Genomic DNA, 25,034 nt, shown 5'->3' with positions numbered 1-25,034 from the left:
AGCCCTCACGGAAGCTTGCTACTGCTGGTTGTCAACTACCCTGCAGCAAGAACTGCAAAATCCTATGCTATATTTAATATAAAAATAAACTCGGAAATACAAGTTCAAAGGGAATTTAAATCTTTTCTAATTAGGAAGCACCCTGTAGGTTATGGGAGAGGCGCATATTCCCAGTTTCTATTGAATTTCCCCAGTATAATTTTCTACATTGTCTCAATATCCTTTTTAAATATATCTTATGGATTAACTTTCAGATTGCAAGCAGATTCCAAAAGCTCATGAGTCTATTCAGAAAAATGACTGGACCTACAACAGGAATGGAGGAAGAGGATATTTCTATTGAAAAGGGGATGTCAGATAATAACTAATAGTTAATGAAATTAGAAAGTAGATGTTTTTTATGTCTTTTTTGATAGTAATTTAATATTTTTATAGTTTTGTAATCCAACTGTGATATTATCAACCTCATCCTGCCATCACTAGGTACATATGGGAGGTCAAAACATGCTGTAATCTCAATTACAGAGTAACTGAAATTTCAAATTCAACTTTCTTGAAATTTAATACACCTTCGCACTACTACTATATGCATTTAAATGTGTGTATTTACCTTGGTAGTGGATACAATGTGCATATTGTTGAAATTGTTATGCATTATTGACCTGAATATACAAGTATAGGAAATAACTTGGATATTTAACATTTTTTTAAAAATTTTATAATAAATAAATTGTTTGGCCTAGAAATTGTCATTAATGATCCTTATCATGGCAGGATTCATGGGGTTTATATTCCAAATTATAGATTTTGTTATTATATATATATGTGAATAAATATAAGTAAAAAGTGATAGTTGTGTACAGTTAATAATAAATGGCAGAAAGAGACAGTTTCAGGCTTTGCTATGTGAAATTCCATCTTTAACTTAATTGTGATCAAGTTATGTATGTAAATGGTAGTCAATATTAGAGTCTAAAGAAAATAACAAACTTAAATCAGTGATTTATATAATATTTTCTCTTCTGTGGACAACACTGAATGATTTGGACAGTTCAACAATTAATAAGCTACATTAATTTCTCATAGATGGAAATAATTAAAATCTCTAAAAGTTTTACTGTATTTGTAATTTTTAAAAATTCAAATATTAAGACATATTTGGTTTAAGTTATTATGACTGAAGCGGTATTTCAGTCGAGAAAACTTAAACCAAAAGTACTTTTACATGTGGTCACCAAATATATAGAATATTGTTAGTGTGACCTTAGAAGTCCAAATACTCTGTTGATAGAAGTCTGCTTTTATTTAGAACTCCACTCCCCATCCACCCTCTGTTATGACCCACCAGTATCTTAAACAGAAACCTGACTCCAACTTCGCATGCTTTTGGCACCTTCCTACCAGTTGACAAGATCTCTGTGCAGGGCATATTATCAGGAAGAGAATGGGAAGGATGGAAGTTGCTGGCGATTTTTACAAACTCAGATCCTCAGTGGAGGGAGATGGGTGGGGAAGATAAATTTTGGTTGACCAGTTTCTCCTTTCTTTGGTTCTTCTTAATCTTTCATTGGTCGAGTGCACCCATTCCTTGTGTAGAACTTTCAGAATGAAGTCACTGGCATGACCCACTTCTCCCAGATGTTTGGTGCATTGCAGCTGATCCCAATTCCCATTCATGTAGCTGTGTTTATGCTCTTCTGCTCTTATTTTCAATGATCTCCCAGTCTGACCAATTTATTCAGTATGGTACTTTAATCTGTAGAAACTTCTGTTTTGCATCGCATTTATTTAATCTGGTATGATTCACCAAGGATCTCGGAATTGCTATTGTGTAATACTATATTGAGTGTGTCTTTCTGGAATTTTGGGCCTATCGTCTACAATGTCCACCCATAGTGCATCATTTTGCACCACCTTTTTAATTCTGCTGTTCCCACTGTGTTATATAGAAGATTCGTAGCTTTAAAGGAGCTATTCATAATTAGCATATTCTCGATCAACTGTTTGCTGTAACCATTTTTTGTCACTGTGTGTGTAATGGTTTCATATTCCTGATTGAAATTTACTACAAATAGTGGAAGGTTTAATAGCCGTCTTTTATGAGGAAATGAAAGAAAGCCACTTTCTGGGAAAAATAATGGCCTTTGAGAGAACTATTTCATCTTCAACAGGGACTACAGGTATCTACCTACAGATAAAAGAATGGACCACATGATCCGTGCTGGAAGTTTTCCTGAAGTAGTATCTCCTATGGTCCATGGATATTGTGACATCGAGAAAGTTAAAGCTATTATCAGTTCCCTATTCACAAGTAAACTTGATACCATTTAAAATGAATTCAAAGAGTGACTGAAGATATCTTTCTTTTAGTTCTGGTCCATGCTGAAAATATATCACCTATATATCAAAACCAAATTTGAAATTTTGTGTGTTGAGGTAATTTGGATGGAAACATTCCAGTTGCAAACTGTCCATAAAAGATCTGCTGTCCGTATAAGAGCTATGACAAGGAGGAGCCCCTTTGATTGCTTGGTCTTTTATCTGTGGGTAGATATTCCCTGTGGGAGATGAAATAGTTCTCCTTAATACACACTTGGAGGAGAGCCTCGAATTCATCCAGAAAGGGTGGTTTAGCACCTTAACTTCTGAGCACTTTTTCTGCCATTATTACAGCCTCAGACATACGGATGCTGGTAAGGAGATTGGTGACATCAATAGACACTAGCTTGTGTTTGAAAATTGCATAGGAATTTTCAGCAAATTTGTTGCAAAATTCATGTGTATTCTTAATACTGTGAAGTATTTATAATGGTGTCTGTTTGAAGCCAGTTAATGCCCTGAAAAGTGAATTTAACAAGGCATTGAGCCTTCTTGATGGCACCTGGACACTTGATATCATGGGCCTAATAGGGACTCCAGATTTTTAGGTTTTCCAAGGTTAAAAAAACCTGAGAGATAGTGGGTTTAGAGAAATAGATTTTACACATCTTCATGCTCCACTATGCTGGGGGCCGAGTTAAGAGATGATTTCTCAGCTTTATTATTACCATGGTTGCTGTTTTGGATACTTAGATGTTATTCACTACTTTCAAATCCTTATGGCTGGTGTTGCACAACTGTTCAGAATGGAGGATAGGTCCCTAGGTAAAAATGATTTTTGGACAAGGTCTTCTTTGCCTAGGACCACACCGCAGTCAACAACCATATTCTCAGATTCCTTGTTGCAGACAGGGAGGTTAAGGATATATTTTATACTCCTATAAACGTACTTGAAAATGTCATATATTGGATCAAACCAGTAGTACCATGTTAATTAACCTTTGGTTTGAAAAAAGTTTCTATGATTCCTTAAGATGAAAGTCATGAGGTTGAGCCTAATACCCTTTGAATGTAGACATTTTATAAAAGGCATTTTTGTTCCATTTCTTATCGATATTGTACCCAGTAGAAAAACTGCAAATTTCAGCCTAGAAATTGTCATTAGTGTTTTTGCTCCCCTATAACCAACTGTCTTTCATTTCATGATGAACGTTTGAAAAGTAAGTCATTTCAGTATCAAATTATGTATACAAAATTTGAAATAATGGAGAGTGAATGAAATGGGGTAAGGAATGGCATTTTTACGGAAGTGGGAAGAACTCTACACTCTCTTTATTCATTAATAGATAACTCCATCAAGAAATCGAATTGCTGGAGCTTGAACTTCATGTCCTAAATTAACAAATTTGTATCTTGAGAATGCCCTATATAATATGAAGTTGAACCTCCATAGAGCAAACTCCTCGGGAACAGGTAGTAGATTTTCTTTTACAGAGAGATTATCTTATGTGGAAATAACAGTTCTGATATGCAAAAAAATTAGCAATATTGAAGGTAATTCCCAAGGAATTTGTATGCTCTCATTCTTCAGAGTACTTAGTCAAATATCTTTGTATTTAGTTTTATGTAATAATAAAATTAATAATGAAGTATTTGTTAATGGAGCTACAGAAAACATGACTATCAAACTTGAAAGTCTACTGTGTTGAGAAATAATTATTTTTTCTTTTTTGCTAAAAGTCTAATTAACAGAGGAGAGTGATGTAATCCTTCCCCTTTTCTCCATGTTTCAGCTATTTTTCCTGGGCAATATAGTAACGCCCAATATACAAATCTTTTCAGCTTAAATATTATTCATTGTGGATAACTTTATCTCTTAATATTTGTAAGAGTAGGAAAATGAAAACAGCTGTTGTAGGTAACTCTTGCCTAGATATCATGATAGAAAATATCTCAGAAGAGATAATTTGTCGTATCTCATAATGGGATTTATATTTTGCTTTATTAGGTTCTTTTCCTTTTTTCCCAACTAATTGATAAAATTGAAGCATTGCCTTCCTTTGCCTCATTGTCAATGTATTTAAATGTCTTGCTTTCCACCTCGGGGTGATTTTTTTCGATGATTTATGAGTCATTTCAATAAAATATTTCAAGATTTTGTATTTCCAATGGTGTGATGTGAGGCACTTGCAAGCCCCTGACTGAAGCAGTTAAATTATAAAGTTTTCCACTGTAGTTGGAAACAGCATAACTCAAAGCTTGCTTTCTCTATCATAGGCATACACCTATTTTGCTGGGAATAATCATAGAAAACGATGGTGCAGGATTGTACAAGAATTCCTGTTGCCTCAGCCTTAATGAGAATTCATCCTGGGAGATAATCATTCTTCTGATCCCTAGTCTGCTTCCTGAACCAAGGGGCACAGAGGGATGTGTGGAGATTTTATATCCTAGTTCAAGGTCATCAAGCACCAGCTTTCTCACTCTTAATTCCCACTTAATGATGCCTAGTATACACTCATGTTTTATCCCAATGACTTTCAGGAAAGAAGAGTATTCCTGTTACTAAATATCAATTTATACAGCATACATTAAGCAATATGCCCGGTTTCCAAAATAATTTAGTGCAAACATTTTGGCCTTTTAAAGCTTATTCAGCCTGAGTGTTATGGCCCAAATACAGAAGATTAAACTTGAATAAAATATAGCTCTTTACAGTTAGTCATTTATGCATTCTTTTATGTTAATGCTCATGTTTAACTTAAAATAGTGCATCAGTACTGTTGAAAAACCTGGGTTTCAAGAAACTCAGTCATTCTAACAAGTCTAGGTTTGGTTTCCTCCTCCACCTTTCCTATGCTTGATGGGTTTTATTTAACTACCAATCTACGCTTGGGTATGCAGTTACTGGGAGACCTTTTATCCTAGATTTTCAAAAGCACAGGTTTCCATAGCACTAATATGGAAGATCTTTCACGGAGTTTCAAAATGTCTAAGTCAGATACAGTATTTCACCGATAGTCAACTATTTTGATGTCTTTGATGATTTAGCATGGCAACGTCTCTGGAAATTTGATGTTAGCTGCAACACTTGTGAAAAAAATATTCCTCCATTAAAACTTACTTTTTCATGCATTGCAGGCATATATTCAAGTTTCTTCGTCATTTCAGTACTTAAAATTGGAGTTATTGTCTTACATGGTTTGTATAAAAAGTTGCTGAAAAATAGATTTATATTAGCTATTGCTACAATGCCTCAAAATTCCTGCAAGTACATCCGTTGAGCGTTGAAACAATTTTGTCTGTGGCTTTTCCATGACTTGAAGGCTCCCTGGTTGGTGAATTTGGGAAGGTCCTTATGAGTAAGCTTCTTTGATAGCACAGGGTCCCATGGTGGTGTCCTTAGTGGAGGATTTCACTTTTGGCAATAGGAAATAGTCTGCTGGTGCCAAGTCAGGACTATAAGGTTGGTAATAGGGATTTACAAACATACAGGAGTCTGAAGTGTTGAAGCAGTTACTTAAATAATCACATAAGATTCAGGGTGATTTTTCAGAATTAAACCAATACGTTAAAGTAACATGAACTTCTAATATCAATGAAATAAATGATAGTCTTAGAGACAGGGAATCATGGCCGGCCAAGTTTGCCAGAATCAATGGTGGCTCCAATTGACAAGATGGTGCGCAATAACCGGAGAATTGCCCTTCATGAGATAAAGGAAGGTCTTAATGAAGAGAGTGGCTACTTCTCTGTGCAGAATATTGTGTCGGAGGTCCTTGGTTACAACAAGGTGTCTCACCAAAGGAGTGTTTGCATCATGACAATGCACATCCACACCAAAATGCACGTGTCACATCAAACGACCACCCTACTCAATGAATTCGGCTGGGATATCATTTACCACCCTTCTTACAGCCCATACGTTGCCCCCCGTGACTACCACTTGTTTCCTGCTCCCAAAAAACACTTTGGAGGACAGAAATTCAAGTCAAGAGGAGGTGCAAGAAGCAGTCGTCAGTTGGCTTCGTGACACGGTGGGAGAAAGGTACGACGAAAGATGAGAAAGGAGACTTAAGTAGAAAAATAGCTACATGCTCAGCCTTTCCTACGATGTGCATTAAAGTTGAGGGAAAATTTCATTTTTCATGAAAAAAATAGGAGACCTTACTTATTGAATCGCCCTCGTATTTTCAATTATAAAGAAACCATCTTCGTTATATTCAATAATAGCTTCCAAATTCTTGGGCATTTGCTTAAAGTAATACTTGTATGTATCCCTTCATATTTCAACCCAGCCAATGTACATATGTAAAGCATATAGTGTGTAGTAGGTCATACTGGTCAGGGCTGCAGTGGGTGAAGCATGGAGTATCAGTCAGTGATTGGGCTGGAGAGCTGTAGTGGTGGACTCCCCAGGAGCAGAAAGGTGTTATTATGTTTGGCATTTGGTAATGCTTTCCTCCATTACCTACCCAATGAAAGTAGGTTTTCTGGCTCATGGAGGACCTGTGCTCCCAATTAGACTGATGTCCAAGGTCTATGAAGAGCTGGAGTACTTCTACATCCAAGGTGGAGAGGTGCACCATTCCATAGGGTAGGGCAGGAGCAAGGTCAGCTACAGGTTCGGTTATAAAATTCTCACTAACCAACTCAATATAATAATATTTTACTTCAATATATCAAAAAGTTAGCTAAAAAAAAGAATACAATTTGTATAACAAGACTCCAACAACTTTGATCGCTATGCCCGGGGCATGTTCCAAATCACCATCACTGACGTGAATAAATCATAAGTATCAAACAAGAGGAAAATGTGGTATTCATGGTGAATATACTCTCATCATCTTTTATGAAGGCAAATCAAATCACAGTTTTTGTGCTACACCCAATCTTTAGGATTTTTCAGAACTTCGGTCAGCAGAGCCTCTCTTGATCCTTCTTTTGGAGAATGCATGTATTCCCACTTCTGTGAAAGGGGAAAAAAATGAATTACATTTCTATCAGATAATAATCTGTGAATAGCAACTGAATACCTACTGCAGTCAATGGAAGAGACATAAGTATGCTCTCATATCTTGCTCCAGGGGTGAAAAGTCCAAATTTAGTCCCTCTGTCATAGATAAGGTTAAACTCCACATATCTTCCTCTTCTTAGCAGTTGCCATTGTCTCTCAGCATATCCATACCCATCATCTTTGTGCTTTTTCACTAAAAACATATAGTTATAAGAGGAGGAGCCATCAAGAAATACCAATTTGACTTGGAGAAAGAAATGGCATATGAAAAGTGATTCTATTCCAGAGTTTTTCCAGTGTACAATTTAAAAAGACAAATTGTATTTCCTTTAGAAAGAAACAATACTGACTTAACTGGAAAAAATATTTAATCTCAAGGAAATAGGAGTGACATGTAATAAAAAATACCATTTAACATGCTGTATGGCATAAATTCCCCAGGACAAAGGTAGAAATAAGGATGAAGAAGTACAGATGGAGACCAAGAATTGGAATTTCAAGTAGGAAGAGAGATGTATATATGGTGGGTGAGGAATATATTGTAAGGCTGATGAAGAACTGGACCACAGAATTTTTAACCTGACCTAATGGTTGCTGAATGATATCTCCTAAGATTTTTAATTAATACATATTCTGTAATTACAGAAAACATCACAAATACCAATTAAAAATTTATAGTCCACCAACAACCTGGACCCAGTCATTCCAAACTCAATAAAAATTGCACACACCCGTAAGAAGAATATACAATGCAATTATGTATATTTAAAAGTATACATTTTCAAAATGCCTTCAGATAATTTTTGAATTTAGGTTTCTTAGTTTTTACTGGATTAATCATTTCATTTTATTCCTGTCAATCCAGCCCTCCATCAGAATACCATTTGTAATATGGAGAAAATGATGAAATTCTCTTTGTATTTTAACAGTCCTAGTTTCCATATTCATTCCATAACGGCTATAGTACATTCAGGAAATTTTTATTATTGTTTGCCATTAGACTCTGGCCAAATGGAACTCACCTAAAGGTATGTAAGAGGGTATGACAGCCCTGGCACATTCAGTCACAAATGCAAAAGCTTCTTCTTTGGATGGGGTATCTAGATCATCAAAAAAAATGCCACCAACTCCTCTTCTTTCACCTACAACAAATAATTATATTACACATCAATTTTACTTAATCCTATTTTCTGTTCACTTATGTAAAACCAATATGTGTTATGGGACCCAATCATTCATATTTATGCCTCCAATATTTTCCTAAATAAAAGCAAATGTTTATTAAAAATCAATACTTACAAATCAATTCTAAGGGTCAAGCCCGAAGTAACCAGGCTACTGATTCCCACCAAAATGTATCAATACAATCACCTCTCAATTGACAGTGATATATTTTCCATAAAAAAATATATTTATAGGGAATCCTTATTTCCTCTAAAATTATAGCTTAAAAAGTTAAGGATGCTGAGGTTCTATTTTTTCCTCACATGTGATACAGTTATCAGAACCAATGATTGAGCTTCAGGTACTTTTTATATTACCTTTTGGTAAGCATTCATAGCTGCTACAAATATGGATTTAAGAAGTAATTTATGGTTTTCAGTGTTCTCTGGAATCAATGTGATTTCATGTAAAAATTTCAGTGACTGAATATTTTTGACATATATTAAAGCTACAACTTACCCCGATGTGTCACATGGAAATAATCATCACACCATTTTTTGAATTTTTTGTAATAAGTTTTATCATGTTTGTCACATGCATTCTTCAGGGTTTTATGGAAGTGTTGACAATCGCTTTCATTTAGATAATATGGAGTCAAATCCGTACCTCCACCAAACCACCACTGAAAAAATCATACAAACTTACATTGAAAAAATAACAATGACATTGTCCATACACAATATTAAACAAATTTCAATTATTAACCTGAACAGAGGAATCAGTCGGATCCCTGACTTCAAAGTATCTGTAGTTAAAGTGGATGGTAGGAACCATAGGGTTTCGGGGATGGATAACAGAACTTATACCAGCCGCAAAGAAAGGTAATGATGCTCCTTCCTTAAGGTTTTTTCCCCTAAAAACAAAATGGTCATGGTCTCCAAAAATACTATCATATAAAAAATTTCATCCATAAAATATAGTTTTTTTAATTCCAGTGTTCATAAGCTATACCAATTAATAAGTTATATATTAAACACAATACTCTGGGGAACATGGGTTGCATTGAGATTTTTCTGGAAAATTGGAATTTTTCTAAAAAATCATAATGAGAATTTATCATGATATATATTTGGGAAATTTACATCCAATGTGACCTTATAAATTGAAAAATAAAAAAAATGTTAACTTCAAGTACTATTACATGAATTACTAGAGAAATGACAGCTTCTATCGTTTATGAAAAACTGGAAAATGATTCACCTTGACCTCATCTGAGTAACTGCAGCTGAAGGAAGATGGCCAGAAACAACGGAAATATTCACACCTGCTTTTTCAAAGGTTTGGCCATCTTGAAGAACACAAGTTATGCCACCACCCCCCTCTTTACGTATCCACCGATCAACTTTGAAAGTATCACCACCCTCCTCTTCAGCTTCCAATGCCTTACAAAATTCTGCCTGTAGAGCAACAGCAAAATTATTTACTAAAATGGTTAAAAAATTTCAATTCCACATTCATTTGCGTGGTCTTCAATGCTAACATTTCTATCAAGCTAAAATCACTAAGAGTCACACTCACTAACTTACACTGCACATCTGTAATGCATGTATGTATGATTGATAACAATGTTCTCTAAATGAATTCCATAGTTCGATATAGAAGGTCTATTTGCTGTGGAGGATTATGATGATATAACAGGAAAATGATCTGGGTCGTAACATTAGTACAAACATTGAACAATAAAAGGATGCCTCAAGTGGAGAGCTAAATGATCTGTGAATGAAAGTGCTCATGAAAGTAAATAATATGGAAAAACGGAAGATTTTAGGATGGTCAAGGGAGTGAAAACTCCTTTGTCAACATGATAACTAATTTTATAATCATTATAAATCCATTTACAGTTTTGAATTCTTGGCAAACAATTAATGAGCCCATTTTCCTCTTTACTGGCATAACTATTTTAGACTTTACACTAAAACAAGGCTTAGATAGTGCCTCCCATTTGTTAAAGACGTTCTCATATCCACTTGAGTAATCTAATAATAAACAAAATGATCATCAGTAACAATGAATGATTACTACATGCAACTTGGTATAATATAAATTCTAGATACCTGAACTCCCATTATCATCAATTCCATTTTGGCGGTCATCTCACCCATTTTAGTTTTGATTTCTTCAGAACTAGTCACAGGCTCCGCCATAAATTTGGTAAAGTTTGGTTGAGAACCTTCACCTTGAACAAAACTCTGTATAAAATCAGTAGGAGAATCCTTTGTGGAAAAGAGTGACCAGCCTAAAAGTATTCCACTGGCACTTCTGAAAGAAATCGTCCTGTTTATAAAATGCCATTCAACCAAAAACCTTGCTCAAGATTTAAACTGCTGATTCACCTTATTTTAATTCTTTTTGATGAATAATAACAACTTATGGCAGCGATGGCCTTTAGAGATTTCAAAAGAGAGCTGCTCATTATTTTTAATTCATAGAACTACGTAAAGTATATGTGTGAGGTCAGAATAAAAAGTTGGAGCAATGGCAATATTGAGATGTGACAATCCCTGATTTGAAGGACACTCCCTGACCAACTGTCAAATCAATTTTTTTTACATTTGCACTCAGTTCCAAAACAAATATGTGCCGCGTTGGTAGTAGCTGACGCGCTGATCCGATCTCATTTGTTTAGGGAGTTGGAAAAAATCAATGGCTCAATGAGGATTAGGAAATATTCTAAAATAATGTTATAATTAAAAATTAATGATAAGAAACTATTTGTAATTTTTTTATGCAATAAAATTAAACTACTGAATGCCAAAGAAAATTTACCTACCCTAACAACTCCCTGTGTTTACCCACAATGCATTGCTGCAGTGGTGTCTGTTTCCACTTCCCAGCAGACGAGGTTCTGGATTTGGAATGTGGTGACGGGGCATAGCGATGCTGCGATAGGTAAATGGAGATCGTTGGTTCTGTGTTTAGAAAATGAAGAAGTTCACCTTTAAAGGTGTTTTAGATGGCTTCAGATCATCTGTCAGCCAGCAGCCGAGGGTTGATCAAGAGATTGTGGAAACTCTTAGGAGCGAACACTTTCAAGTAGCGAAGGTAATTCATAGCTATATTAAGATGGCGCCTTATTTGCCGCCCTTCAAAATTTGTAAATGTGTATTACATCGAAGCATTATAGGAGAACTAATTCGCACCAAGTAAGACCGATGAGGTGAATGTTGACAGTGACATAAATTTCATGAAATGTGCTTGACGTTTGTCGCAAATTGTCATGCTTTGTAGGGACGGTGTTTTGGTATCTTATTGTTTTCAGTTTTCTTTGGTTTAAAGGGAGTTATGATTTTGATGTGGTATCCTAAAATTCTTTCGTTGAGGGTATGTGCAATGGGATTGGCGAGGACATTGTGTCATTTATTAAATTATTCCAAATGCCCGGTTAAGCGTGTTTTCACATGACAGTCTTGTGACGTACTGCGGAAGAGGTGTGTCTTTCGGGCTTGCGTAATACGCTGACAGCTGTGTACAAACAACCTCATTTTATTATTCGCGAAAACCGAGAAACGACTGGTAAAGTTTTAAATAATTGGGTAGGTTTGGTTGAACACCTGGCAAGTTGAACAAGGGATCAGTTGCAATTTAAGTATCCTATTAATTTTAATCGGTTTTTTCTGCATCAATGTTGATAAACTGAAAAATGGGGACCTTGTTTATTCACTTTGACCTAGTTAAGGAATTTTGAAGACTTGTACATCTGCCTAGTGGGCGTTTACCCGTTGTAATTGACCCATGTTAATGTACGCTCGCTTTTTGTTGAGTGTCTCATCATGTGTTGCATATATTTGGTTGATCACAGGAGCGAAAGAGAAAGTCTGCTTGTTAAGCGCTTTTTAATTCTGATGAAATAAAAAAAATCAATCAAATGAGTGTGTTAGTGATGATTCTATCGACTGTAATTAAATAGCTATTGCCGAATATATGTATGAATTTATAATATGTATTTACTGACACAGGAATCAATTTGGGCACTTCTTAATTTTCTTTCACATTTCGATGGCCAATGGTTCGAGTCCTAAATTTTATTCTCTTGAGAATGAAAATTTCTTTAGAAAATTAAGGATTTTACCGTTCGTGCGTGCCCTGCAGGTAGCTTTCCGCATTGTAATTGGGATATTGGACTGTCCTATCATGATTGCGATAGCGAGTAGCAATCCTAACATTTTTTATGTCGTTTTATAAGCCTCATCACCCAAAGACGCATTTTTATCGAACACAGGACTTTCTAATATTCACTTTCCAGTCCCCGTTTTACGCAATATTTTTTATATGATCGGGAAAAATTCTCCCCGAAGCCAAGAATTGATAGACCTACTAAAAGTTTTTATGCGATTTTAAATATATATCCCGAATGTATACATAACTCTTGACTAATCATAAAAAGTGTTTTGCTTTTAGTGTGGAAAAATTTATTTTATTTTAGATAATGGATTTTCTAACCTCGGCTTGTATTCTAAGTCACCAATCCTAAATTATTCTTCCAAAATGCAGGTCGCCTAATTCGGGAGGTAGGAGAGTTTCCGAGTAAGATCTTTAAATAACTGCTGAGGCAATTAATGTATATAAGATTTTTGAATTTTCGTAAGATTGTTTTAATTTGGTGAACTGTTTCCCTGCCCCGAGCATTGGCCCCTGATTCCAGATTAGAGAAGATTTTTTGTTGGTGTAGGGTACCCAATTTGTGTATAGTGTGTGGGTCGGAAAGTGGTGTATACACTTCCCCAAAAGGGAATTGAGTCCACTTGGCACTTTTTTGGGAGTAACCTTAATGCCGGAGCTCAGTTTCTCTCCAGCCTTGGTCGTCTGTTTAATTCCTATGTACTTAAAATTACGCACGAATGCAGAGAGGCCAAACATTTCTTACTGGTCACGTGCTGCCTAATAATTGCTGTTTTGATGTGTAGAGCTGTAAAACTACTATCTTTAACATCAGTTTTGCAATCTGCGATAGTTGCTTTTATCTAAGTGCCTTGAACGCTACTCATTGGGCCGTATGCTATTTGTTTACCGTGTGTATCTCATTATAAATGAGAAACCAACTGTCCAAGGAGAGGAATGAATTTCACTTTTTGTCCCCGAATTTGTTTCGCGTTTGATTTTAGTGTGTGGTTGTATTATGACCCAAGGAGGTTATGATCTTTCTACTAATTCTCTCTTTCTCTACTTTTTGATACCTCGTAATTGTTTATATATTCCTGGTAACCTTTTAGATTTTTGGTTCAAAACAATCTTCATTGAGATATTTCCGCAAAAACTGTTTTGTAGCGGTGAATTTTACAATGCTCATTCTGTAAATGGTTTTCATTCATATTTTTTATCGCAAGGGGATTATTCCATAGATTCTTTTCGTCGGATTTTTCGTCACTGTGCTCGTGGGTTACCGAACTTCACCACCTTAAATGATATTCCATCTTGCTTTACCAGTCCGTCTCTCGCATGCTTAGTTGAGCTAATGTTTAAGGATATGCAGTACATGTTCAATCAAATCGCCCTCGTCACCGGAGGCAGGCAGCCTGGGCCTTCGACCTTACCTTTCAGCACAACCCCACTTACCTTCACCCTTCGTATCTTGCCACCCTCACTCCTCACTTCGGTTTTGACTCTCCTGCCGCCTCGTGATGAGAATTAGCCGTCGGCGATGAGTCTTGAGGGTGGTGGGAAAAGATAGAGAGAAGCCTCTCTAGTATATCTTTACTCTTCCCATGGCAATTCAAGAACTAGATTGTAGGCAGGAGTCGCCTTTGAGAGAGACTTGGCGCAAGGAAACTTGCCGCGGATGCCTTGGTTTCGGAAGTTTCGTGAAGCCAAGACTTTTCTTGGTTGCCTTTTCCTAGGAAATGGCTTTCCCATTTTGGTAATTTTCTCTGAAATATTGCATTTCAATTCTGTCTTTACTGCTGGTAAATAGACAATCGAAAGCGCTTTGATTATCAGGGCATCAGTAAACCCAGCTTAAAAGTGATTTTTGGATATGGGCCGTTTTAATGTTAGATATATTCGTAAAAGGAATTATCATCGAATGATTTTTTATCCCAGGAATCATTGTGGACACTATGAATGGGGAATAATGCGTTTCAAGGCGTGAATTACGTTATTCTTGTTGAGTATTACAAGTAGCCCTAATTATGTGCAAGGATTTGGAGTGGCCTTTTGTCTTTTCACTCTATCAACTACGGTGGTTTTATATCAGTTTTCAGTTCGAATCTACAAAATTCGAATTTATAACAGGAAAAATACCTTGCATAGTATTTAATTTATACATTGTAGTTAATTCAATTTCCGTTTATTTTTCTCAATACCTTCAATTAATTTATGCATTATGGACAATATAAAAAAGCTATAAGGAAAAGAAAGCTGCCACCTAAAGGAAGGGACTCGGAAGTCCTTAAGTCCTTTCTGTATAAATCTTCGACTCATATTTGTTTTCATATGAAGGGATCAGACCTTAAAAAAACTTATTAGTCTCCTCATTTGATACTAATCTCGGCCAGCTGGAAAAACAGAAATAATTGGTAGTTGATAAGCGGCTGTGACTTACTGATCGAAGCGAATGTTTTGAGAAATTCATAAAGGGATATTGTGCCACGGGTGTCTTAAACAGCTATTGGCCTGATAACATCTTGTTGAAGAGGCGTATTATCTTTATTTTGGTTAAGGATTTACATCGCTTTAGCCTACTCGACATTATCAAGATTTCAGATGATATTCAGTTTGAGAAAAGGAAACCTTGTAGTCTGTCGTGCTTAGATTGAAAAATATAGCGTCTTTTCCATACGTCACCTAGGTCCTCCGCTCTTGACCCATAAGGTTACTCCGTCGGATTCCATGTTCATAGTGTTCTTCCTTAGTCATTCAAGACTTTCGTTACCTTAGGTATTCAGGACATTGACGTACTATTGCGCCCATTGAAACAATGAACTAAAACTTTTCTTTGTTGACATTCTTATGCATTTCTATTTAAGGTAAAATATTTTCTGTCAGGGTTGGCGTTAACATATTTCACAGATTCGAATTGAACTAACGCTTAATTGTTACGGGCAATTTCACTTAAGAGATTTTTATCGGTAATGCATTTTGGTGGCACGATAATCGATTTGAAGTGTGTAATTAGTTAATATTAATTAGTTTTGGTATTTTCAATGAGAGAGTCCGTAGTTGATTCACCGTAGTCTTTTAAATTCAGCTCTTCAAGTGTAGGTGTCTATGAATTGCAAGTTTCTTGGTGTGCTGAAAAAAATCGCTGAATCACTCTATTGCTCGTGTCAAAAAATTATTTTGTAACTGCTATAGTTCAAAGTTTGTAGGCAATTAGCTTGTGCAGTAATTTTTTAATTCTGATATGGCATTACCTTAATTAGCTGAAAAGTGGACTTGGTATGGTGGCAAGCTATCTTCAAGGTATCGGATTAAAACGAAACGCTGTTATGTTTTAGTCTTTGGAATACGATTACAGTGTTCGTAACGTAATTTATAAAGGAATTTAATAAATGTAATAATGGAATCGGAAACATAACACTGATTGCATTCAGCGTATTTGGTTTTCTCAAATAAACAAGGATATATTTTTGAATATTTCAAGCCTCTTTTGGTTAAGTGCTCGATTTTCCTTAGTAATTTAATCATTCGTACTTTTTGTTTCATTTCGCATTCCCACCGACTTATCATCGCCAGTCGAGGAGATGCAATGCAACGGAATATAAGTCATAGTTGTGAAAAGTTTGCTCTTTTCGAAATTTCATTTTTTTTGCGTTAATTGTGACTTGCATCACGTAAAACTGATCACTTGGTTTACCATTGTGGATGACACTCGAAGCTTTATAAGCAGCATCCCTAGGCGTGTTCATTTTTTTTGCATATTTTAACTTTAATGTTTGAAGGATTTAAAGTGGCCTTTTACAAGCGATATTATGTTTTTGATTTTGGTCCTCCAGCTCCGTGGTTACCCCTTCCCCGCCCGTACATGTGTGTAAATGAAGCAGGACACGTAGCGTATTAATAAAGTGGGGGTACGTAGGTTGCGTTTATGGAGAGATTGGAGCCGTCCGTATTCCACCACATGCGAAGCGATTCGGCCGCAGTGCCCGCGTCACTCGCGGTTCGTGATATCCAAGGCGCGGAGGGTGGCGATAAACGTGTCGGCTGGTGCGATGGTGCTTATCTCTACAATGCCTATCCATGCAGTCCAAACCCCTTCCCCCCTCTCCCCACGTCTCCCTCCCTCCGCTCTGCTCTGACTTCCTCTCTTTATTGTCTCTCCTCTACCTCATCGTTCGCCCACCTTTCGTCCGTTTGCCCACAGCTCCCCCGCCCCCACCGAGCCGTGCGCTCTTCCTTTCTCGCCCCTTATTTCGGCCGTTATTGTTTTCTTTTCATTCCCGGCCGTCAGCAGAATCCTCGATTGATTTACGACGCAACGCACTGGCGCTCTCCCTGTCCTTCCCACTTCGTTTTGTCCATTTCTCCCGTTCCTTTCATTCCTCCCTACACTCCCAATCTTTGGCCACTTAGCCTACTTTCCCCTTCACCCCTTTTCTCCGTCGGCCCTCTCCCATCTTCCTCTCTTGTCCACTATGTAACCCGGCCTGATTTCATCGCCCACGTTTGTAGAGATGTGTCAGATCCATCGTGCTTCGTTTAAAATTTCCTCCCTATCTCTTCGTTAGTTTTGTTTTTTTTTGCCTCCCGAGGGAAAAAGAAAGAACTTTGTGTTGCATCATCCCTTCCCCATAAATTCTCCCCGAAATGAAGTGAGTTCATTTATTTTGGACCGTGGTTCGGACAGTTAACTTGGAGATGACCGTCAATGGGTATTTTCCTCTATTCCAGTATCATCTTATCTATATCTTGGGCAAGCTTTATCACTAGCTTTAGTTTTGTGTGCTTGAATCAAAGTATTCTCATGCCGCGCTCCTTTTCGGCATTGATTTTTTCAAGTATTGGTGTGTATGAACTCATTGGACGCTTTTTAAATTATAAAGTATTATCATTTTGCTGTGTAAAATGTCAACATTTTTTCGTTAATATATGTAAACGAGGAAGTGATTTTAACTTTTTCGAGGGCCCTCATATAATACTTCGTGCATAACAAGTTTAAATAAACAATTTATATAAGGAATAATTTTCTGCCTTCTCTTTGTAGACCCAAACTTACAAGCGTGAGCGGCTTTCATTTTCCTGTAAAAATTTCTCTGTCGAATTACCAGAGTCGGTAGTTTTTATCGTATCCGAATTTTTTTAAGCGTGCTATAGCCATATTTTTGAGGATTATTTCCAACTCCATGCAGGTTTTGTTTAAAATGAATTTTATAAATATTTTTTTTTCATTCTCCGTGATTCCGTGGCCATAATTGTCACGTTAAAATTTTATCTACGTGCAGTAAACCCATCAACTCTATCAACAATATATATATATATATATATGTATATATATATATATATATGTATATATATATATGTATATATATATATATGTATATATATATATATATGTATATATATATATGTATATATATATATATATATATATATATATATATATATATATATATATATATATATATAACTTGCAACTGAAGCTGTGAATGCCGTTGACTAAGAAATATGTTAGCACATCATCCATACTTAAGCCTTGAAACAACTCCCACAATTTGCCTTAACCACTGATCAGTATATCCTTCGGATTAAATCATTCCAGTTTCTCCGGGTATTGAATATTAGTTTTTGCTAATGCTCTAAAAATAATTTGCACTTGAAGTATGAACTTCTGCTTGCTTGATAATTTGCACTTGTTTGCTTGCACTTTTCGATGGAGTGAAACATTCTGTGACTGCGTGTGTCCCCTACTGCTTCTGATAATTCGTCATTGATGTCAACAGTGTTGGTGCTATTCACTTACTAGGCGTATTACTTCGAGCTCATATGTTCATATATTGTTGCGTCTCAATTCTTTTTAACTATAACTAATAATTTTATATCCTTACGGGCAATTATTTAAGCCTTAGAAGAGTGAGACGTAGTTAATGCATTTTCCTCAAGCCTTGACTTTAACTCTGACTTTGATTCAGTATCTCCGTTCCCAAGCATTTTAATTTTTTTCAACTTTAACTATGCAAGTAGAATGCACATGCACAATTATTAAACTCTGAATGCCGTTTAGTCCGGGGACAAAAATGAGCTCGTATTAGTAAAAAGAAACTAACAGGAGTTCAGCAATGCAAGTTCCCATAAGGAAGCAACAGACTTGATGTTATTCATCTGAGTGATTAAAATAGGCCTTAAAAATAGGTTTCTGGCGCTGTGAACGACGATCTTAGTTTAAAATCATCCAGCATGCGTACTTTATATCGGTGGTCATTATGGATGACATCTCTTTCGAAGTCAATTCATGTGGACGTAATAAAATGTCGGGAGCCCTTCCTTTTGTTTATAATCCCCCATTTTTCGAGTGTCCTCCTCCGTAACGGAGTACTTTCATCGGAAATCGATTCCCACTCGTGCGGCCGCCACCACCACCGCCCTCATGCCGATCCCCTCGGTCCCAATCACACTTTGCTCGGCTAATCTTGCACCGCCGATGCCGCCGTCCCGCGCGACCTTCTCTCCCCGCGCGAGGGCCCTGCGCCAACCCATCGGCTCCAGATCCGCCCTTCGCAAAGGCATTTTAGTGCCATTTATTGCGATTGGCCCGGGATTTTCTCCTCTCGATAAAGAATTATGCCCTCGGAGGAGAGCGGTTTGCGATGTCTGGTTGAGCGAGGGGATCATTTGCGACTTCCTGCTCGTGTGAGAATGAGTGTGTTTCCTGGGAGGGAAGAAAAAACGATTTCTCCACTAAATTTGATGGGAACAGCGTTATCGATTGGTTTTGCTAAATCCATTTCAAAGTTTCTTGTTAGGAATACGGTCGATCAGGTTTAGTGTTTTAAAATTTTTTTACTTACCTCTGTCAGCTTATGCCTAAATGATCTTAAAATCTCTATGTTGGCGGATAGAATTAGAATCAACTGTAAAAGTCTAACTTTTCAGTTTTGTTTTAAATTTTGGTAGTATTTATTAAAACGTATTGCCTAAACGAAAGCACGACAATTCCAACCTTATATAACATCATTCTGAGAGCAATCCTACTGATAACAATGAGTAATGTATTAAGCTTGAATTATTATAAATACAAAGTAGTGGTAGTTTAGGGGAGGCGACCGACAGTTAAGCCATTTACGCCATTAAGGATGGATGGGATAGGAAGGGTGGAGAGAAACCCGGCATCGGCATTGGCCTACTCTTAAAGTCACCAAGGGGTCCACACAAGAAAGGCACCAAGGGGTCCGCAGTTAAACGTCCCATCCAACGGACGGCGTACTCACTAAAAGTGCTCTCCACAAAGCACCTCAAGTAGGGATTGGGATACCACTGAAAAACATGTACCTTCTCCAGGATTCGAACTCGGGCCCTCTCGGTAGGAAGCCAGTACGTTAGCCACCCCATCATCCCAACCTCCTTCATTATACGCATTTAAGATAAAACAATTACCAGGAATTTTGGATATTTATGGTTGTTTACCGGCAAATAGAATTTGGAGAGTGAGAGAAAAAATAACTTATTTGAATTTAAAATGAATGTGTGTCTAGCGATTTTTTTTTAGTAATGGCTTTCATTATCTTATGTGTTCTACACGAAGGAAATGCATTTTGCATCACATCCCTATTGACGGAGTATTCGTGCACATAATCGTACTGAGTGGCGTGCTACAACACTAATGTCTACCTGCACCTCCATTACATCTGAGAAGTAATCGTTATGTACTTCTAGTGAGAAAACCATGGCAGTTGAATTAACCACTATAAGAATGTTTTTTTTTCACTAATACTAGGTGCCGACTGATATCATCCTGTGTTATCACTCATTTACGAAATTTTATTTCCTGAATGCTAGCATTAACTATCGTGGAAGGCGTCATTATACTATAAGAGTTCGTATATAGGCATGAAAAGTGAAACACTTTGATGTACAAGCTAGATACTCTCTCCGCCTCTTGCGGGATTTTTATGTATGTGAGCCATTTTACCATTTTAATTATGAGATTATCTTCCCATGAATTTCTGCGCTACGGGAAAAATGCTGAAATATTTGTTCTTGTAAATTTAGCAATGACCGTTGGACTACATCGGGGGTATAAGGTAGTAATAATGGTGGCACAAAAATTTGAAAAACGGATTGTTATCCTTGAAAACTTGGAATCAGAATCCCTAGATTTGCCGGTCACCCTGATGTATTATTGAATACCGCTTTTTCCGCATTTTGTAGTATTTTTCTGGTTTATTTTTGTGTGTAGGCTAACATTCTCCTTAAAAGCAGATTATAATTTTTTTCTCAACAATAAAAAAATATGCTTTCTTTGTAAATTAATACAAATACGGTTAGGGTAGACAAAAAATAATGTATAATAGTGTATTTATGTAAACTGGATGTCTTCCTGCCGACAATGTGTTCGTCGATACGAGACGTGGAGAAAAATGATGCACCATGAGGTCTAAAAGGGACTAGCTGCGTAATTACGTCCAGGTAGTAATTCTTATATGGGCTATTTGTCACGCATATTTATAGCCCCTTTTAAATAAATAGTAGCTGTTGTGTCAATGCGCTTTTAGTTTCCTTGTTCTGCTAGCACTTATGTCGAGAATGTTTAACTATCAAAATGAGCATACTTGTAGATAGATAGATAGTGGTCTTTATTTGGGCGAAATTGAGACCCTTCTTCCATTTAACCCATCGTCGGATACATATTATATTAGGCATTAAACTTATAGTTACATTCATATGTACACATATAGTAAATACATATAGACAGACATCAATTCATTTAGCACAGATTTGCACATCGAAAAAAAAGTATATATATATATACACACACACATACATATACATACACGCACATACATATACACACACATACATATACACATACACACACAAACATAGATACATACATGCATACACATACATAAATACATACATAATTACGCACATATACACCCATACATACATACATATACATATATAAATTAAGAATACACCTACATATACTCAAATTAAATGACAGTGAAGATAGATTACAATACAATGAGGCAAGTCTAAGCAAAGAATGAGGTTTGTGGGAAAAGCTAGGGAGAACTTGTAGAGGGCACCTGAGAGCTTGCTGTTAAGACTAGGTTTTTTCTGATTTGGTAAATGTTTTAATTGAAAGAGATGCCTCTTCTTTCCCAGTATTCCTAGTCTAGTACTTCTTAAATTTCTCTCCTTATAATGGAAGTCACATACCTTCCCCTCCCGCCGTTTGCTCTATGGGCGGGCATGGTAAAATTAGCCACTTCACATGAAATGGGATAACTTACTCCCTTTCACTAATTTACTCCATATCACCTATCCTTTTATACTGTTTAGCCTCCGCCATAATCATACATTGCTTTGCATATGATCGTCTGTTTATGAGAATTCTAATATTCCTCGTATTGAAAGAGTATATTCAATCATATTTACCCGTGACTTTTCTCGGGTTAGCCCTTTACCCCATACCACATACTTGTTCTTCCATATCCTTGGTTGTTTATGCGTTCTTTCAATATGACTAAGCCATCTAAGTACACTTTCGCATATATTAATTACGGTGCATCCAAACCGCTGTCTTTAATAGCTCTCTCATTCCTCGCACTATCTCTCTCATTTTTACCGCAAATACACCTCACGCACGCCATACTCACCCAATCTATTCGACAATTCCGATTATCTCTGAAAACCCGAGCTTCGCTTCCATACAATATTGTGGGGCGGAGTGAACTTTAATGTTCTGCCATGTTTGCTGCCTTAGACGTACATCTTTCACTCCTCATACTACCAACTAATTCTGCTGGAATTTTCACACTGTTTGAGGTCTTTATCTATGCTATCATCTTTCATAAAAACTTTTTCATGATTTGAGCAAACATCCATTGGCTTGTTTTTTTCGCCTTTCGGAAATATGTAAAACCTTTTCATGAGCGTTAAAAAATATTTAAACCGCTCCAAAGTTGGTATCTCTATAGTTGTCTAGTTACTTTGTTGAAGATCTTCAAACCTTTCAATTTTTCATCTCCCGATGTGACCCTCCTATTGGCAAACAAATTGATATGTTACCAATACTTGAATGAATTATTTCTAGATTTTATTTGTCGGAAAATGTGGTGTTGATGACTTGCCATAAAAACTTCTGACTTTATGTCAGTGCTACTTCTTAAGTTACCATTGCTGATAATGAGAAAATTGATAATTTTCCTCACATTTTTTCACAATTGTCTACTTACCAACAATGGTTATCACGCTGGTACACTAAGTTAAGCATAGGGGAATTATTCATACTTCAGTAACTCTTTTTCTTTCTAAATTTTAACATTTAGAAAAATTCTTGAAGAATGTTTGCTTGAAACGCTGAAAGAATGCTTGAATGCTTAAGAAAAAATTTTTGTTTTGAGAAGTTTTGACAAAAATAACACTAAGGGGTCTATTATGAGTCATATTTATTAGGAACCTAAGTCTTATTCAGTTGGCTCTGCGTTAACTTCAAATGTTGTTCTTCCTTGACAAACTTAATAACTGGCCAAATTGCTTTCCAACTTAACTTGATGCAACCTATTTGTTATGAATAATAAAATACGCATTAATTCCTCATGAAATTATTCAAGACGACGAGGGTTTCGACGAATAAAGTCTGACTTACTTTCAAACTTTACCTGAAGATGACCTTTTCAGTCAAAACTCGGGTCGCTCAATAAATTTCACGTGGAATGACCAAGTGTTTTAATATTCATAATTCGAAGTAATTGGCATAAGAATAGTGAGCTCTTCCATCCCCATTATTTTATGTTCACAGGTTTTCAGCCACTATTCGGGGTTTATTATTTTTAATCTCTTATCACTAGAGTTCTTCGCAAAGTTTTAATTGACACAGGACAAATATGATGTGTTCTCTAAACTGTGGCACACACGTGCAAATGTTCCTTGATGGACAATTGTTCCATTGAAAACATTAAATTAATCGATATTTTCGCTCTGTAGGCACCCATGACTCATCCTGTGTACATGACTAGCACTTTCATTTGTAATTTAGTAACAAGGAATTTTCATGTCGTAGTGAGGCATGTGGGAAACGCGACATTAGACTACAATATAGCTGCTAAGAAACAGGCTAAAAAAAGGGGTAAACGGTTGTTATGATGATGCCATTCAACTCAGGAAAAATTAAACACCGAATTTCATTGCGGGGTCAATGCTGGTGTAGTTCGATATGTTTTTGGAAGAGATAGAAAACGAACGCAGGATTCTCGGATCGAAAACAAAGTAAACTACACTCATTTTATTCGTGGCCAGAATAAAACAGCCAGCCACGCCCTGTTTGGCATGCAGCCCCGGCAGTGACGCGAATTTTGCGCAATTCCTTTCCTAAGTTATCTTACCGCGTCGAATGCGTCACCTTATTTTTCGTGATAGAGTACTCATCTCATTGTATTTCTTGTGTTGTTTTGTAAAGGAGTAATGATTACTGGGATTCTATCTGTATTCTCTCTTTTCTAATAATATTGCCAGATTGTCGAACACAATGCATTCCTACCCTATGCAAAACTCGTTCTTTTGTAACAAATTAAAAGAAAACTCCAATAGCCGTAAGATTATGATGGACTTATTACGGCTGTAGGAGTTTTCCTTTAATTTGTTATTTAACGAGGCCGGCGAGCTCAAGTGTCCTAGGTTTTTGTTATTTTGTAGTAAATTCATCTGTTTATTCGAAGTTCCTCAAATATTACATATATTACCTAATGAGTTGATACGTTAATCTTTATTTATCTTTAAATTAAATATGCGTCTATATCTGTCAGATATAGATACATATCATAGTTCAATTAATTAAGTCAAATCAGTTTGCATTGAATTTCTATATAAAGACTACTTAACTGGTGGCTAGTGGTTTAGGCTTGAGGATTTCTGCGTGAGATGTATAATTGGATATGAATTTTTATTTTTACAGGGTTGGTTGCTAATGAATCGCTGAGGTGATCTGGTAGTAATTGTGCTTATTATTGCGGTATTGACATTCTGAAATAATTTTACAATCATTTGATGAACAATCTTTTAGAATGATATGCAACAGATGACGTCATATATATATTCAAAATATCATTGTGCGTAGGAGCTATGCTATGCGAGTGTTATGAAATTTCTTGTAAAATCAACCTTGATTCCGTACTATATCTACAAAAAAGATAGGATATCAAAGGAAACCATTACTAGTGGTTTCCTTTTACGTTGTTTTTGTTTGGGAGACGCATCGAGAGCACGATCAAGGAAACTTCTTCCCCTAGGCTTCCTCTATATTTTTTCTTTTTACCTGGCGCAACTAAGGTCTGCCATACTCCCAATTAAAGTAATCTTAAGTTGATATTCGTATGGT

General features: G+C 36.4%; 3 protein-coding genes across 6 annotated transcripts in view; 2 read left to right on the top strand and 1 right to left on the bottom strand.

Moving 5' to 3' along the window:
- Nucleotides 1-1,022, top strand: part of mute (muscle wasted) — a 42,613-nt gene extending 41,591 nt beyond the window's left edge. The window contains exon 24 of the mRNA XM_071589390.1: nucleotides 255-1,022. Within this exon, the coding sequence (XP_071445491.1) occupies nucleotides 255-368 (114 nt within the window). The 3' untranslated portion in view covers nucleotides 369-1,022. The remainder of the gene's footprint in view (nucleotides 1-254) is intronic.
- Nucleotides 1,023-6,972: 5,950 nt separating this feature from the next.
- On the bottom strand, nucleotides 6,973-11,163 carry Coprox (oxygen-dependent coproporphyrinogen-III oxidase). Its single transcript, XM_071583713.1, has 8 exons — nucleotides 10,894-11,163; nucleotides 10,615-10,819; nucleotides 9,761-9,957; nucleotides 9,266-9,413; nucleotides 9,020-9,182; nucleotides 8,359-8,478; nucleotides 7,360-7,529; nucleotides 6,973-7,288 (listed from the first exon to the last, which is right to left on the bottom strand). The coding sequence occupies exons 1-8, from the start codon at nucleotides 10,971-10,973 to the stop codon at nucleotides 7,202-7,204; spliced, it is 1,170 nt and encodes a 389-aa protein (XP_071439814.1). The 5' UTR covers nucleotides 10,974-11,163; the 3' UTR covers nucleotides 6,973-7,201.
- Nucleotides 11,164-11,411: 248 nt separating this feature from the next.
- Tomosyn (syntaxin-binding protein tomosyn) overlaps nucleotides 11,412-25,034 on the top strand; it is a 376,266-nt gene continuing 362,643 nt past the window's right edge. For all 4 annotated transcript variants that reach the window (XM_071593464.1, XM_071593456.1, XM_071593448.1 and 1 more), the window contains exon 1: nucleotides 11,412-11,602. In XM_071593464.1, the coding sequence (XP_071449565.1) occupies nucleotides 11,483-11,602 (120 nt within the window). In that variant the 5' untranslated portion in view covers nucleotides 11,412-11,482. The remainder of the gene's footprint in view (nucleotides 11,603-25,034) is intronic.

This window comes from Hetaerina americana, unplaced genomic scaffold, assembly GCF_022747635.1.
Source record: "Hetaerina americana unplaced genomic scaffold, ioHetAmer1.1.p SCAF_1, whole genome shotgun sequence".
NCBI classification, from domain to species: Eukaryota; Metazoa; Arthropoda; class Insecta; order Odonata; family Calopterygidae; genus Hetaerina; species Hetaerina americana.
Note: the sequence above shows the minus strand (reverse complement) of the source record. Positions and strands in the feature narration are given on the sequence as shown.

Excerpts from the sequence above, each read along its gene's own strand:
- Coprox (XM_071583713.1), bottom strand. The coding sequence starts at position 10,973 with ATGAGCAGCTCTCTTTTGAAATCTCTAAAGGCCATCGCTGCCATAAGT. Across the intron at positions 10,820-10,893 it reads TCAAAAAGAATTAAAATAAG|AAGTGCCAGTGGAATACTTT; the intron begins GTGAATCAGCAG and ends GATTTCTTTCAG. Across the intron at positions 7,289-7,359 it reads TGTCTCTTCCATTGACTGCA|AAGTGGGAATACATGCATTC; the intron begins GTAGGTATTCAG and ends CCCCTTTCACAG.